Here is an 18,069-nt window from a genome sequence, read left to right on the forward strand (position 1 = left end):
CAGACTCAGTCTAACTGTATTTCAGATGAATTCGGATGGAAGCGCATGAACTGTACACGGAACATTACAAACACTGGTGTTAAGTGGATCACAAAGGACTGTATAAACGCTTTAACATAGTTAACGACGTGGGTCGACAGGACGTTATACTGTTGCACAGGGGTGTAACTACAGGGGGGGGGGGGGGGACAGGTGCACCGGTAAAGATCCTCACTTTTGCCAGATAATGTGAACAGACTCATTTTAAATAACTGGCTGTAAGATGGGTAGCTGTTAACAGCTCTATATAGGCATTGTCTGGCTTTCTAAAAATAATTTAGATTTAATAATTTTATCATAATTTTATGAATGTTTTTATTGGTAAACATGGTCTTGCAATAAAAATGTGCTTAACTGTTCAAATTTTGCTTAGTTATTAGTTTGCGATTACTTGCGATTAATTTGGTTCTTTAATCGCGATTAATCTCGATTAAAAAATTTTAATCGCGTGACAGCCCTAATGACAACCATTTGAGTTTCTGCTCAGTAGACAACTATATTTTAACACAAGATAAATCATTTTTACCACTGATGACTTGAATCTGCTTAAATGTTATAAACTGTATGAAATTACTGGCTGAATTTCCTGAGAAAAAATGGGACAAATGAGGACTTAAATATTGCTGTGTAAGATCTGTAAAACTGGTAGCTATAAAAAATGAAAGCAAAGCAGCCGACCGTGGATAGGCTGTGCTTTGTATTGTAGTTTTCATTTATTCTATCATTCAATTTATTTGTGTTATTTAATGACTGTTGTGAGATGTGCCACTTTTCTTTAAAAATCCATGAAATCTGATTTTTGAAAAACGAGGTCCTTGAAATTTGGCACATTTACTGTGAATTTATTAGGGCCCTAGTAATGACATACCAGCAATTTGAAGTTCCCTTAAACTGGGTCAAAAGAGGCCAAAATAAATGTATTAACTAGGGATGTCCCGATCCAATCTCAAAGATCGTAATCGGGGCCGATCAAGGCATTTTTTAACTGATCGGTATCGGCTTTACTAAGGCCGATCTTTTGTTTTACGTCTGCATGTCTGCTGTGTGGAAATACTTTCAATTGGAAAGTGAAACAAGTCCAACAGTGAAGTGTAATGTCTGCAATGTGAGCGTTTCACCAGGCGGTAGGAGCAGCGCTGCGTTCATTACTGTAGAATTTTACTATTTATATGGTGTGTGAGTCAAGGATCACTCCGGTTTACAAAACAATAACTTTTAATCCGAGTATGAAAACTTCAGGACCATAACATACAGCTTTTATGAGTTTACGTGTTACAAGACTGAACGACATCTCAGTATCAAGCACTCTGATTGGCTTAGTTATGTAACCGAGCGTCGTAGTGATGCACTTGCTTAATAAAGAAAGAAATACACGGTATATTCACAAATTGTCGGGAGCGTAACACTTTATTAACTTCTTCTGTTACGGTGCCGAATAGCGGACAGCTAGAGTCATCGCGTTAGCCAAGCACGCTATATCATGCACTATGGAAGCCCCAAAGAGTCAAAACACACTCACTTTGCGTAGAAACGTCCATCAAACCATTGCCACAATACAACCACAGAAAAGTTTGATACAGTTACAACACGCATACAAGTACGGTGGCTCATAAGAAACAAACCAGATATCATTTAATCAAACGATCTACAATTACTACCAATTTGATACGGCACCTAAAAAATAAACACTCAGCCGAATACAGCGAGTTTATTATTATATGATGAGAAGAGGAACCGGCTGCCCGCTAACACGACAGAGATGCTGATTTTCCTCAAAAAGAACCTTCACTTCATTTTGAGTGTTCTAGTTTTACTACTACAATGCTGCACTAAGTTTGTTTACTTTTATTTTGTAAAAATAAAAGAACATTAAGCAATAGCTTGGATGCAGGCAATTTTTTTCCTACAGCACTGCAGAGCTATTCAGTTGTTAAACATGTACATTGGATTAATTTGAATAACTGTAATGTACTTGAAGTGTGCACTGTGTGAACAGTATTATCTAGTTCTTATCTAGACAATATCTAGAAAATACAAGTATCGGTTTGAGACTCTGTATCGGATCGGGATCAAAATTAATGATCGGGATCGGGAACAAAAAAACTTGATCGGGACATCCCTAGTATTAAAAAATTTCACAGTGACTTTTTTCTTCTGCTTTATTTGAAACAAATATTATAGTATTTGTCTGCACTTGATTTATTGTTGGGCATATTTTTATTATTAAAGAAACACCCTTAGCAGCGATACTTGTAATCTAATTTATATTTGTGAAGCAACCAGACAGCTAAATTCCCTCTGGTATGTAAACACAATCTGAGGTGATGAAAAGTTGACATTTCCAGGCCCGGGCCGTGATTTGTTTGGGTGAAGGGTACATTTCCTATCAGTTGCTTTAGATGCAGATTGTGTTGTGAAATGTGACATGGATTAAGAGACTTGCTCCCTAATATAAACACTTGCTAGCCAGCACATTCAGACACAGTGCAGTGAGCAGCTGTGTTCCATCTTCTGATTAATGACTTAGGATATCTGAATGAAAATATCAAAACAAGCAAAAGGAACTGTTTTGAGTTTCGGAGCCATAAAGATCAAACCCAGTGAGATTCAAGTGCAGACTACTGCTCGCATGCTACAGCTGTTATTAAAGCCTGTGCATGTTCTCTGCTTTCACAGCTGCTTGTTTGTTTGGTTGTTGATTGTGTTAAGCAGTTTGTGAAGCGTCTCAGTCTTGCATTAACACACTGATTTGATAAAGCCTCAATTACAACCAGCCAAGCTACTCAACTGCTTCAGAGAAAAAGAAATACTATGTGCATCCTACATCCATTCCCTTTTAAGTGGACAGTGGTAGCGCAGTGGTTGAAGTACTGGACTAGTAATCAGAAGATTGCAGGTTCAAGCCTCACCACCACCAAGTTATCCCTGTTGGGCCCCTGAGCAAGGCCCTCAATTGCTCACACTGTATTCAGTCACAGCTGTAAGTCACTTTGGATAAAAGCATCTGCTAAATGCCACAAATGTAATGTGAATGTAAAATGCACTTATTTTCCAGACACAGATTATCTAATTTTACACACTAAATGATCTATTGGGCATCAACAGTGCATTGAAAAAATATGCAGTTGATGCCAACTCCTTGATGAATGGATATAATTGTAATTTTAGCCATTGATCTACACTGAATCACCTAAGAAAGACAAAGTAAAACATGCTTTTAGAGTTACAGTGGTGCCTTGAAACTCGACATTAATTGGTTTTGGGAGTGGCGTCGAGTTTAAAAGGCATTGAGTCTTGTGGAACTGCATGTATTTACTAATGTAAAATAATGGGGTTGTTTTTGACACTAATACACTGAAAATATCACAAATATAATAGACAAAACATGGAAAACATATATGTAATATACGTATATATACAGTATATATATATATATATACTGTATATATACATATATATATATTAGGGCTGTCAAACGATTAAATTTTTTAATCGCGATTAATCTCAGAATTTCATATAGTTAATCGCGATTAATCGCATTAAAAAAAAATCTGTGTAAATGTTATAGAAAACAAGGATTTTTATGTGAAATGTTACAATTAAAATGGTGAACACATTTTATGCTAAATGTACTGATGTTAAAAACTGCTGGGACAAGAGAAAACTGTAAGGGAGTTTTATTCACTCACATACTAGGCAGTAAATGTCAGATTGTAGTTTAGAATTTCTCCATCAGCAAACATTGTAGATCAGCGGTGCTTTAGGTGGGATAAGGCGTAGTTATTGTAACAGACTTTTCTGTGGTTGTATTGTGACACTGGTTTGATGGCCGTTTCTACACGAAGTGAGTGTGTTTTGACCCTTTGGGGCTTCCATAGTGCATGGACTAACGTGCTTGACTCAGCTTTCCGGTATTTGGTACCTTAACAGAATAAGTTAAAAAAAGTGTTCTGCTCCCGACAACTTGTGAATATAGCGTGTATTTATTTCTTTATAAGTGCATCACTACAACGCTCGGTTACATTATGTTAACAAACCGCAAATGAAAAACGGTGGCAAGTCCGACATTAAAACGTTTGTTTTAACATAATGTTAACATAATGTAACCGAGCGTTGTAGTTCTACCAGTCAAGTCTCAACATTAACTAGAATTTGCGTTAACGGCACTATTATTTTTAATCGCGTTAAATTGAAATCGCGTTAATGCGTTATTATCGCGTTAACTTCGACAGCCCTAATATATATATATATATATATATACAGTGTATCACAAAAGTGAGTACACCCCTCACATTTCTGCAAATATTTCATTATATCTTTTCATGGGACAACACTATAGACATGAAACTTGGATATAACTTAGAGTAGTCAGTGTACAACTTGTATAGCAGTGTAGATTTACTGTCTTCTGAAAATAACTCAACACACAGCCATTAATGTCTAAATGGCTGGCAACATAAGTGAGTACACCCCACAGTGAACATGTCCAAATTGTGCCCAAATGTGTCGTTGTCCCTCCCTGGTGTCATGTGTCAAGGTCCCAGGTGTAAATGGGGAACAGGGCTGTTAAATTTGGTGTTTTGGGTACAATTCTCTCATACTGGCCACTGGATATTCAACATGGCACCTCATGGCAAAGAACTCTCTGAGGATGTGAGAAATAGAATTGTTGCTCTCCACAAAGATGGCCTGGGCTATAAGAAGATTGCTAACACCCTGAAACTGAGCTACAGCATGGTGGCCAAGGTCATACAGCAATTTTCCAGGACAGGTTCCTCTCGGAACAGGCTTCGCCAGGGTCGACCAAAGAAGTTGAGTCCACGTGTTCGGCGTCATATCCAGAGGTTGGCTTTAAAAAATAGACACATGAGTGCTGCCAGCATTGCTGCAGAGGTTGAAGACGTGGGAGGTCAGCCTGTCAGTGCTCAGACCATACGCCGCACACTGCATCAACTCGGTCTGCATGGTCGTCATCCCAGAAGGAAGCTGACGCACAAGAAAGCCAGCAAACAGTTTGCTGAAAACAAGCAGTCCAAGAACATGGATTACTGGAATGCCCTGTGGTCTGACGAGACCAAGATAAACTTGTTTGGCTCAGATGGTGTCCAGCATGTGTGGCGGCGCCCTGGTGAGAAGTACCAAGACAACTGTATCTTGCCTACAGTCAAGCATGGTGGTGGTAGCATCATGGTCTTGGGCTGCATGAGTGTTGCTGGCACTGGGGAGCTGCAGTTCATTGAGGGAAACATGAATTTCAACATGTACTGTGACATTCTGAAACAGAGCATGATCCCCATCCTTCGAAAACTGGGCCTCATGGCAGTTTTCCAACAAGATAACGACCCCAAACACAACCTCCAAGATGACAACTGCCTTGCTGAGGAAGCTGAAGGTAAAGGTGATGGACTAAACCCAATTGAGCACCTGTGGCGCATCCTCAAGTGGAAGGTGGAGGAGTTCAAGGTGTCTAACATCCACCAGCTCCGTGATGTCATCATGGAGGAGTGGAAGAGGATTCCAGTAGCAACCTGTGCAGCTCTGGTGAATTCCATGCCCAGGAGGGTTAAGGCAGTGCTGGATAATAATGGTGGTCACACAAAATATTGACACTTTGGGCACAATTTGGACATGTTCACTGTGGGGTGTACTCACTTATGTTGCCAGCCATTTAGACATTAATGGCTGTGTGTTGAGTTATTTTCAGAAGACAGTAAATCTACACTGCTATACAAGCTGTACACTGACTACTCGAGTACACCCCTCACATTTCTGCAAATATTTTATTATATCTTTTCATGGGACAACACTATAGAAATAAAACTTGGATATAACTTAGAGTAGTCAGTGTACAACTTGTATAGCAGTGTAGATTTACTGTCTTCTGAAAATAACTCAACACACAGCCATTAATGTCTAAAAGGCTGGCAACATAAGTGAGTACACCCCACAGTGAACATGTCCAAATTGTGCCCAAAGTGTCAATATTTTGTGTGACCACCATTATTATCCAGCACTGCCTTAACCCTCCTGGGCATGGAATTCACCAGAGCTGCACAGGTTGCTACTGGAATGGAACCTGTCCTGGAAAACCGCTGTATGACCTTGGCCACCATGCTGTAGCTCAGTTTCAGGGTGTTAGCAATCTTCTTATAGCCCAGGCCATCTTTGTGGAGAGCAACAATTCTATTTCTCACATCCTCAGAGAGTTCTTTGCCATGAGGTGCCATGTTGAATATCCAGTGGCCAGTATGAGAGAATTGTACCCAAAACACCAAATTTAACAGCCCTGCTCCCCATTTACACCTGGGACCTTGACACATGACACCAGGGAGGGACAACGACACATTTGGGCACAATTTGGACATGTTCACTGTGGGGTGTACTCACTTATGTTGCCAGCTATTTAGACATTAATGGCTGTGTGTTGAGTTATTTTCAGAAGACAGTAAATCTACACTGCTATACAAGCTGTACACTGACTACTCTAAGTTATATCCAAGTTTCATGTCTATAGTGTTGTCCCATGAAAAGATATAATGAAATATTTGCAGAAATGTGAGGGGTGTACTCACTTTTGTGATACACTGTATATATATATATATATATATGGGTCAGCTTGAAAAGGGTGTGAAGGATGTTGGCAATATGAGATAAAAACTTCTCTCCTCTGGGCCGCTCAGGTGGCGCAGCAGTAAAAAGACACGCTGCAACCAGGGCTCTGCTTCACCGGTTCGAATCTGAGTGGCTGTATGAGCAACGATTGGCCGGTTGCTCAGGACAGAGCGGGACAAAGAACCGGATGTGTGGGTCTCTTTCTGTCAGAATGCGATTACGACCTCTGCCGGCTGATTAGAGGCACCTGCACAAGAGATGAGGAAGAGTGCCCTTAGGGTGTGTCTCTCCGCATGCAACACTAGGCAGCGCCAAACTCATCAATGTGTGGGTGGCAAAAATGCATCCGGCTGCTGCTCATGTTTCGGAGGGGATATGAGTTAGCTTCAATCTCCTCGGTCAGGGCAGGGTTCGGCATAGACAGAGAGGAAGCACGATGCTAATTGAACAATTAGATGTGCTAAAGGGGGAGAAAAAGGAAAAAAAAAAAAAATCTCTCTGATGAGACGAATATTGAACGCTTTGGGCAGAACAGCAAGCAAAACTGGAGATCACAGGTTTGCCGGATTTGCAGAATTGTATCCAGATGTCCAGTTGTACATTATTTTCTAACAACTCTCTTTTTTATTTTTTCTGGAATGTCTATGATTGTTGCAAAGTGCTGCTGAATAAGATATTTTGACATACTTCACATAGCTGGAACGATTTTAGTGCAGGAATTTTGTAATCGAACAGGACTGACTAATGTCTGTTTTACACAAAACAAGTCTGATTTCAGAACAGTCTTTCGGTCCATCTTGGATGATTCCGGGCTCGGATAACTCGCCAACATTTCTGTGTGAAATTAATATATGGCTTCATCTTGCATAATACAGTTACTGTGTACTGTGTACTGTGTTAAGTGTCTTTACAAAGTACATTTACATCTATAACATTTTCAGCATTTAGCAGACGCTTTTATCCAAAGCACAGTACGTCAGTGCACAGTCTGAGCAATTAAGGGTTAAGGGCCTTGCTCAAGGGCCCAACAGTAGCAACCTGGCAGTGGTGGGGCTTGAACCAGCGACCTTCTCATTACTAGTCCAGTACCTTAAGCGCTAGGCTACAATTGATAACAATCAACGGCCACTTACATTCAGTCCAAGGAATTTAAGAAATGAGTTTATTTATTGCATTTTTACTGCAGCAGTTTGTTTTATCACCAAGCTTTGCTGCGTTCTCAGCAAGCCGATCAACTCACCTTACTGAGAACTTGGTCAGCAGGGATAAATATACTCACTGCCTCCAGCTTCTGAGCAGCTACTGGCAACTGGTTTCCTCAAAAACCATTCACTAAACTTGTGTGGGTTTTTGTAAAAGTGATATCACATGTCTACGTACTCTTACTTACAGTACTAGATTTATTGGGACTTGAGATCATTCTCTGTTAATGCATTTAATGTGAGCCAGACTGAACCCACTGCAGAGACAGTGGAATCATTGTTTGGCAAGGTGGCCGACTGCTATCAGTGATGTGTCCTATATTTTAATGCACCTGTGACGGATGATAGTATCACATCAACAGATGTTATATAGCGTTTTCTGATTTCTCAGTGCAAGAGATGCACATGTTAATTGATTTACAATTATATTAGGTGGCTAATATTTAACAGATGAGCCTTTAGTGACCGGAAACCAAATGTATTTTCTATAAACAAGTGAATGATAGATAAGTAGAGCTGGGTGGTATGACGGTGCATTCTGCATACCGTCTTTGATTCCTCATACTGTATGGATTTTTCGAATGCTGCCATACCGTAGCATAGTTAATACAACAGCTGTAGGCTTCAGTAGGCAGCAAATCATATTAATATAATATTTCTCTATAGACAGTCGAGAAAGAAGCTTTCAGAGCAATTATTAAAACAGTGGATTCCAGGTCTGTCCTACAGGGCGAAAATACTTCAGGTCAGTCGCTATTTTAACGTTATGAGCATCCACTTTTCAAATGTCATTTTATTTGTTAAAGGGAGAGCTAAGGGTAATTGTATAATACTTAAATATTAAATAAACAGTGAAAATTGTATTTATTGCACCTGTTTCATGCGTACTGATTCCATCATACACCGATCAAGCATAACATTATGACCACCTTCCTAACTGACTGGTCTGCAGCTATGCAGCCCCACACGCAACAAACTGAGATGCACTGTGTATTCTGACACCTTTCTATCAGAACCAGCATTAACTTCACTCCCCACATGCATCAGTGAGCCCCTGACCCTGGCCCATGACCCTGTTGCCAGTTTACCATTGTTCCCTCCTTGGACCACTTTTGATAGATAATGACCACTGCAGACCAGGAACACCCTAGAAGAGGTGCAGTTTTGGAGAGGCCCTGACCCAGTCATCTAGCCATCACAATTTGGCCCTTATCAAACTTGTTTAAATCCTTACGCTTGCCTATTTTTGATGATAAAATGTTCACTTGCTGTCTAATATATCTTACCCACTAACAGGTGCCGTGATGAAGAGATAATTATTATACAGTGTTATTCACTTCGCCTGTCAGTGGTCATAATGTTATGCCTAGTCGGTGTATATTTTGTTATTACATGAAGCCAAGCAAAGCTTATAGTACTCAAAACCTTCATTACATACATGGTGAAATGAAAATGTTTCATATTCTATGTACTTATGACAGTAGAATAAGCCACAGACATATAAAAAGTCCCAGTAATACTAAAAAAAAAAAAAAAAAAAAAAAAAAACATACCGTGATATATCGAGAAAACGTCAGGATACAAATTTTTGGTCATACCGCTCAGCCCTAGATAAAAGTCACATATTTTGTCAGTAAGCTATTAACTGCACTTTCATCCTTTCTGTTTCTACACCATACTCAAAATTCTGGGTTAAAAACAGAAGCACAGAGATGCATATCTACAATTAGCACAAGACAAATGACAATAATCAGATAAAGTAAACATCTATTCAGGTGATAATTCAGCTTGTCATGTTTGAAGTCTAAGACCAAAGAACGCAGTGAAATATTGAGGTTGAATGTACTGTACGATGAAATGTAGCGGCTTCTTTACAAACAGTACTGAGGCATCAAATGTTATGAAATCACACATTATTGAAGTGATGTCCCGGAACATATTAAAGGTGTATTTAATCTCACTGTCCATATTTAAAATAAAAAAACTCAGAATTGCATGGCTGAGCTGATCTTCTTACTTTCTAAATCTTATCCACAAATTTGAATCAGTTCATCTGGACACAAGTTTGTTGTAGAGATACGTTTCGCCACTTAATCCAAGTGACTTTTTCAGTCTGAGCTGGTGGTGGATACCCCAACCTTATATGCAGCCGATTTGCATAACGACCGATCACCACCCATTGCATAACAATGGAACTGGTGATCAGGTCCATATGCAAATCACAATGACCATTAATTACAATTGGGGTATAGCTCCTATCATGGTGTTGTAAGATGGTACGAGATTGCTCAGTGGTTAAGGTACTGGACTAGTAAACAGAAGGTTGCCGGTTCAAGCCCCACCACCACCAAGTTGCCACTGTTGGATCCCTGAGCAAGGCCCTTAACCCTCAATTGCTCATCGTGTTCAGCTCATTGTGTAAGTCGCTTTGGATAAAAGGCACACATGACCATTTACAACAAACTTGTGTCCAGATGAACTGATTCAACTTTGTGGATTTGTGTACCTGGATTATTGAGCATGCATCAACAGTTTCTAAATCTTATCTAAATTCTGTTGATTTTGAACTTGAGATTCCATCAGACAGACCCTAGTAACCTTGGGGGAAATAAAGTTTCCCAAAATGAATGAAACAAACTGAAGCACAATTCAACATTCATTTTGGCAGGCTTCCATGTGAACTCCATGTGAAAGTATTTATAATGCATTCTTTAACCCTTAAACTGCTTTGCTTGATACTATAATTTAGCTTGTCATGTATGAAGTTAGAAGGTTGTGCAAATGATTCAAAGAACAGTAAACCTACAGTAAAATATTGAGGTAGAATGTACTGGATGAAGAAATGTTGCGCCTTCTTTTCAAATAGTATTAAGGAGTAAAATTTGATAAAATCACACATTAATGGAGTGATATACCTGAACATATTACAAGTGTATTTAATCTCATTGTCCATATTAAAAAAAAACCCTCAAACCTTCATGGCTGAACTAATGTTCTTCCTCGAATTCCATCGGCACAGTGGCTCAGTGGGTAGCACTGTCGCCTCACAGCAAGATGTTCCCGGGTTTGATCCTCAGGGGCGGCACGGTGGCTAAGCTGTAGCACTGTCGCCTCACAGCAAGAAGGGTTCCTGGGTTCAATCCCCATGTCGGGCGGTCTGGGTCCTTTCTGTGTGGAGTTTGCATGTTCTCCCTGTGCCTGCGTGGGTTTCCTCCGGGTGCCTGGTTTCCTCCCACAGTCCAAAAACATGCAAGTGAGGTGAATTGGAGATACTAAATTGTCCATGACTGTGTTCGATATAACCTTGTGAACTGAGGAACCTTGTGTGAAGATAAACTACCGTTCCTGTCATGAATGTAACCAAAAGTGTAAAACATGACATTAAAATCCTAATAAACAAACAAACATTGATCCTCAGGTGGAGCGGTCCAGGTCCTTTCTGTGGGGACTTTTCATGTTCTCCCAGTGTCTGTGTGGGTTTCCTCCAGGAGCTCCGGTTTCCTCCCACAGTCCAAAGACACGCAAGTGAATTGGAGATACAAGATTGTCCATGACTGTGTTTGACGTTAAACTTGTGAACTGATGAACCTTGTGTAATGAGAAACTACCTGTTCTGACATGAATGTAATCTAAGTGTGTAAAACATGACGTTAAAATCCTAATAAATAAATAAATACATAAATTCCGTTGATTTTGAAGTTGCAGCTCCATCAGGGAGACTCTAGTAAGTTTGGGGGAAGGTACTGAGGCGTCTAACCTTAAACCGCTTGTTTAGATACCATAATTTAGCTTGTCCTGTTTGAAGTATGAAGGCTTGTGTGAATATTTCAAAGAACTCTATACCCACAGTAAAATATTGAGGTAGTATGTACTGTATGATGAAATGTAGCAGCTTCTTTACAAACAGTATTGAGGAGTCAAACCTCATTGAATCACACATTAATGGAGTGATATACCTGAACGTATTACAGGTGTATTTAATCTCATTGTCCATATTAAAAAAAAAACCTCTAACCTGCATGGCCGAACTAATGTTCTTACTCGAATTCCATCGGCACAGTGGCTCAGTGGGTAGCACTGTCGCCTCACAGCAAGAAGGTCCCGGGTTTGATCCTCAGGTGGAGCGGTCCAGGTCCTTTCTGTATGGACTTTTCATGTTCTCCCAGTGTCTGTGTAGGTTTCCTCCAGGAGCTCCGGTTTCCTCCCACAGTCCAAAGACACGCAAGTGAATTGGAGATACAAAATTGTCCATGACTGTGTTTGACCTTAAACTTGTGAACTGATGAACCTTGTGTAATGAGTAACTACCTGTTCTGACATGAATGATGTTAAAATCCTAATAAATAAATAAATAAATAAATACTCAAATTCCGTTGATTTTGAACTTGCAGCTCCATCAGGGAGACTCTAGTAAGTTAACCTTACCTTAAACCGCTTGTTTAGATACCATCATTAAGCTTGTCATGTTTGAAGTATGAAGGCTTGTGTAAATGATTCTATACCCACAGTGAAATATTGAGGTAGAATGTATGATGAAATGCAGTGGCTTCAATACACACAGTACTGAGGCTTCAAACTTAATCAAATCACATGTTAATTAAATGATATACCGGATCATATTACTGCTGTATGTAATCTCACTGTTCATATATAAAAACCTCAGAATTGCATTGCCGAGCTGATCTTCTTACTTGAATTCCATAGATTTTGAACCTGAGATTCCATCAGACAGACCCTAGTAACCTTGGGGGAAATAAAGTTTCCCAAAATGAATGAAACAAACTGAAGAACAATCCAACATTCATTTTGGCAGGCTTCCATGTGAGCTCTTAAGTATTTATAATGCAGTCTTTAACCCTTGAACTGCTTCGCGAGATACTTGGATTGTATTCTGCCATCTGTATCGCTTGTCAGTTCTTGGGGATGAAAACATCTGCAAAGTCAATAAATCGATTCCTTTTTTTGTTATAGCACGTCACGCTAAATCATTTCTGACTCTTCAGCATTGTTCCACTGTTTAACATTTCTCCTTTAACATGAACAGCCTGCACATACGCTCTGGTCTCGGCAGGAGACTCTTCTTTTCCTGCCAGGGATTTTATTCACAGCAGTGCTGACATGGGTAGATTAAAGCCGTGTGAAATGTTCACACCTTTTGTTTCACTCACAGTTTCCAGAGTATTTGTACCTGCTGTGTAGGTGGGAAGCAGTTGTTAGTTGCAGCATATTAACTGTTGACCTTTTTACTGACCTCTGTAACATGTGCATGTTATTACCTCCGCTCTGCCTTATAATACTTTTTTTTACATTTAAGGCCTCTTTCTGTCTTCTGCACAGGTAACCCTGGCATGGTGGGATTTTATAAGACCTTTATGTGGACGCTATATCAGGCCTATAACCAAAGACACCCAGTGTGGGCCGTAAGTCATGCTGGACACTGCGCCCCTCCGGAGACGATGGATCTGGTCGAAGGTGAGACAGCTGCATTGTGCTATGACTGCATTATTGAGCTTTGTACAGTTTATTTGTTTGGGACAGTGTTGCAGTGCAAATACACTGCTCACAAAAATTAGGGGATATTTCAAAATGCCCTGGAGCAAGAGTGGCAGAGGATCCCACAAGAACTGCTGGACAATCTGATCCTGTCCATGCCCCATTGCTGTCAGTGTGTTTTGGCAGTCTTGGGTGACCATACACCCTACTGAACAGTCAATGTGTGGCACTCTCGTCCAGTTTGACATGCTTCCGTTCACCCCCACCAATATGTCACTTGCTACTCAATCACGATAATTGGGTTTGCATCTCATCAAACAACTTTCTTTGACTTGTCGTTTGCTTTTCTGATGTTCTTGTTTAATAAAAAAAAAAATCAAATGCTTCTTTTTTTTATCACTTCATATTCATTTTGAAATATCCCGTAATTTTTGTGAGCAGTGTAATTAAGATTAGGATTTCTTTATTTCATGGGGGGAATTTGAGTGTTACAGCAGCTGCAGCACAGTGTAAGTACAGCAGAATTAAATAAAATATAAATAAATTAAATCAATTAAATAAATAAAAATGATGTAATGCAATTACTGTTATTATACAGCAGTATGACATTGCAACCATATAGGAAAACACTATATTTACTATATATAAATACACCAGTCAGCCATAACATTAAAACCACCTCCTTGTTTCTACACATTGTCCATTTTATCAGCTCCACTTACCATATACATACCTTTTTAGCCTGCTTTCATGCTGTTCTTCAATGGTCAGGAACACCACAGGACCACTACAGAGCTGGTATTATTTAGGTGGTGGATCATTCTCAGCAGTGCAGTGACACTGACATGGTGGTGGTGTGTTAGTGTGTGTTGTGCTGGTATAAGTGGATCAAACACAGCAGCGCTGCAGGAGTTTTTAAACACCTCACTGTCACTGCTGGACTGAGAATAGTCCACCATCCAAAAATATCCAGCCAACAGCTCCACGTGGGCAGCGTCCTGTGACCAGGTCTAGAAGATGACCAACTCTAACAGCAGCAATAGATGAGCAATCGTCTCTGACTTTACATCTACAAGGTGTAGCAAATAGGTAGAAGTGTCTAATAGAGTGGACAGTGAGTGGACAGGGTATTTAAAAACTCCTGTGTCTGCTCCACTCATTCCAGCACTACACACACTAACACACCATCACCATGTCAGTGTCATTGCAGTGCTAAGGATCATCCACCACCCAAATAATACCTGCTCTGTGGGTGGTCCTGTGAGAGTCCTGACCATTAAATAACAGCATGAAAAGGGGCTTACAAAGCATGTAGAGAAACAGATGGACTACAGTCAGTAATTGTAGAACTACAAAGTGCTCCTATATGGTAAGTAGAGCTGATAAAATGGACAGTGAGTGTAGAAACAAGGAGGTGGTTTTAATGTTATGGCTGATCGGTGTACATAGTGATGAACATGCCTCTGTCCCAACTTTTCCGAGTAATTTACAGGATCAAATTCAAAAGTTTTGCTTATGCTTACAAAATACAATTCAGCTGTATGGTAAAAAGACTGCAAGCCTCAAAGTATCAAGGAGTGTGATTACTTTTTATATAAAGTAATAAGTATGAGTAAGTCATTCATATTTATTTGCTTTTTAGGTAGCTATTTTAACTTTTTTTTTTCCATCTCAGTGAGTTTGTGTTCTTTCTCATATTCACCTCTTTAAACCATTAGAAATTGCACACTGACCATAAGGCATCACTGTTTCTATGATGTCAGTAGGTGGCAGCAGTTAATTAAATGGGTTAGACAGAAAAAGGTATGTGGCACAATATGCATGAAACAGTAAAAGGTCATTTCTCAAAATTATTGTAGAATTATTTGTCTGATGTTTTGAAGCCATTTTCTGTCAGTTACCAGCATTTAATGTTGTCTTTAGTGCTTTGCAATTCGCAACACTCGTGTTACTTGATTTCAGTTCTTCTGCTTTTTCTGTTTTCTTATTTATTATTATTTTTTGACTGATCTCAACATCCACCTAAAACTTACTAACCACCAAGCAACACATAGCAATAACCGGGTAAACAATAGCAACCAAATAGCAAGACTGTAACCCTGTAACCACCAGAAATAGCATAGCAACCACCTAGCAACACCCTAGAAATCCCCCAGGAACCATAGCCACCCACTCAGATGAAACCACCTGAAATGCCATAGCTACCACACTGAGAAATCCCTGCAAGCTTCCCTGTTTCCTTGTTCTATTCCATAGGGCTGAGGTCAGGGCTCTGTGTAGGCCAATGGAGTTTCTTTAAACCAAGCTTTTCTTCATGTCTTTATAGACCTTGCTTTGTGCACAGGGGCACAGTCATGCTGGAACAGGAATGGACCCTCCCTAAACTGTTGCTTAAAAGTTGAAAGTGTATCTTTTTTTTATATAATTGTGTGTGTATATATACATATATACAGGGGTTGGACAAAATAACTGAAACACCTGTCATTTTAGTGTGGGAGGTTTCATGGCTAAATTGGACCAGTCTGGTGGCCAATCTTCATTAATTGCACATTGCACCAGTAAGAGCAGAGTGTGAAGGTTCAGTTAGCAGGGTAAGAGCACAGTTTTGCTCAAAATATTGCAATGCACACAACATTATGGGTGACATACCAGAGTTCAAAAGAGGACAAATTGTTGGTGCACGTCTTGCTGGCGCATCTGTGACCAAGACAGCAAGTCTTTGTGATGTATCAAGAGCCACGGTATCCAGGGTAATGTCAGCATACCACCAAGAAGGACAAACCACATCCAACAGGATTAACTGTGGACGCAAGAGGAAGCTGTCTGAAAGGGATGTTCGGGTGCTAACCCGGATTGTATCCAAAAAACATAAAACCACGGCTGCCCAAATCACGGCAGAATTAAATGTGCACCTCAACTCTCCTGTTTCCACCAGAACTGTCTGTCGGGAGCTCCACAGGGTCAATATACACGGCCGGGCCGTGGACAATGTGAAACATGTATTGTTCTCTGATGAGTCCACCTTTACTGTTTTCCCCACATCCGGGAGAGTTACGGTGTGGAGAAGCCCCAAAGAAGCGTACCACCCAGACTGTTGCATGCCCAGAGTGAAGCATGGGGGTGGATCAGTGATGGTTTGGGCTGCCATATAATGGCATTCCCTTGGCCCAATACTTGTGCTAGATGGGCGCGTCACTGCCAAGGACTACCGAACCATTCTGGAGGACCATGTGCATCCAATGGCGGTGCCGTGTATCAGGATGACAATGCACCAATACACACAGCAAGACTGGTGAAAGATTGGTTTGATGAACATGAAAGTGAAGTTGAACATCTCCCATGGCCTGCACAGTCACCAGATCTAAATATTATTGAGCCACTTTGGGGTGTTTTGGAGAAGCGAGTCAGGAAACGTTTTCCTCCACCAGCATCACGTAGTGACCTGGCCACTATCCTGCAAGAAGAATGGCTTAAAATCCCTCTGACCACTGTGCAGGACTTGTATATGTCATTTCCAAGACAAATTGACGCTGTATTGGCCGCAAAAGGAGGCCCTACACCATACTAATAAATTATTGTGGTCTAAAACCAGGTGTTTCAGTTATTTTGTCCAACCCCTGTATATGTGTGTGTGTGTACAAAGACAGAGGAATGGATAGATAGACAGACAGACATACAGATAGACAGATAAATGAGCTGACTGACAGATGGATGGATGGATAGATAGATAGATAGATAGATAGATAGATAGATAGATAGATAGATAGATAGATAGATAGATAGACAGACATAGATAGATAGATAAACAGACATAGATAGATAGATAGACAGACAGACAGACAGAGATAGATAGATAGATAGATAGATAGATGGATAGACAGACAGAGATAGATAGACAGACAGATAGACAGACAGATAGATAGATAGATGGATAGATGGATAGATGGATGGCTGGATAGATAGATAGATAGATAGATAGATAGATAGATAGATAGATAGATAGATAGATAGACAGACAGACAGACAGACAGACAGACAGACAGACAGAGATAGATGGACAGACAGAGATAGATAGATAGATAGACAGACAGACAGACAGACAGAGATAGATAGATAGATAGATGGATAGACAGACAGACAGACAGAGATGGATGGATGGACGGACGGACGGACGGCCGGACAGATATAGATGGACGGACGGACGGACGGACAGACAGACAGAGATAGATAGATGGATATAGATAGATAGATAGATAGATAGATAGATAGATAGATAGATAGATAGATAGATAGATAGACAGACAGACAGATTTATAGAGAGACAGACAGATATATAGAGAGCTAGACAGACAGACAGATTTGTATTTGGTTACTGTGTGTGGTACCTTGACAACCTCCAGGCAAAAGGATTCACCTCACTCTGTCCAACCACACAGCGAGGTGGAATGTTGAACTTGTACGACGTTGGCGAGCTGTGCCAGGCAGCTTCTCTCTCAACTCTTTTGTGCCAGTATATACACATGTCCATTATTTTTGATTGTTATAAACCCATGTGGACCTTTTATTTAGCCCACTATGTAGGAAAGACATTAACCAAGTCTATACACTATATACACCAAAATTATTCGCTTGTCTGCCTTCACACGCATATGAACTTGCGTGACGTCCCATTCTTAATCCATAAGGTCTAATATTATGTCGGCCCACTCTTTGCAGCTATAAC

The 18,069-nt window shown here is 40.2% G+C and overlaps 1 protein-coding gene across 1 annotated transcript in view; it reads left to right on the top strand.

Annotated features, from left to right (window-relative positions):
* Positions 1–18,069, top strand: part of ldah (lipid droplet associated hydrolase) — a 132,290-nt gene that overhangs the window by 26,567 nt on the left and 87,654 nt on the right. The window contains exon 3 of the mRNA XM_063007982.1: positions 13,191–13,325. Coding sequence (XP_062864052.1) covers positions 13,191–13,325 — 135 coding nt within the window. The remainder of the gene's footprint in view (positions 1–13,190; positions 13,326–18,069) is intronic.

Source organism: Trichomycterus rosablanca, chromosome 13, assembly GCF_030014385.1.
Source record: "Trichomycterus rosablanca isolate fTriRos1 chromosome 13, fTriRos1.hap1, whole genome shotgun sequence".
NCBI classification, from domain to species: domain Eukaryota; kingdom Metazoa; phylum Chordata; class Actinopteri; order Siluriformes; family Trichomycteridae; genus Trichomycterus; species Trichomycterus rosablanca.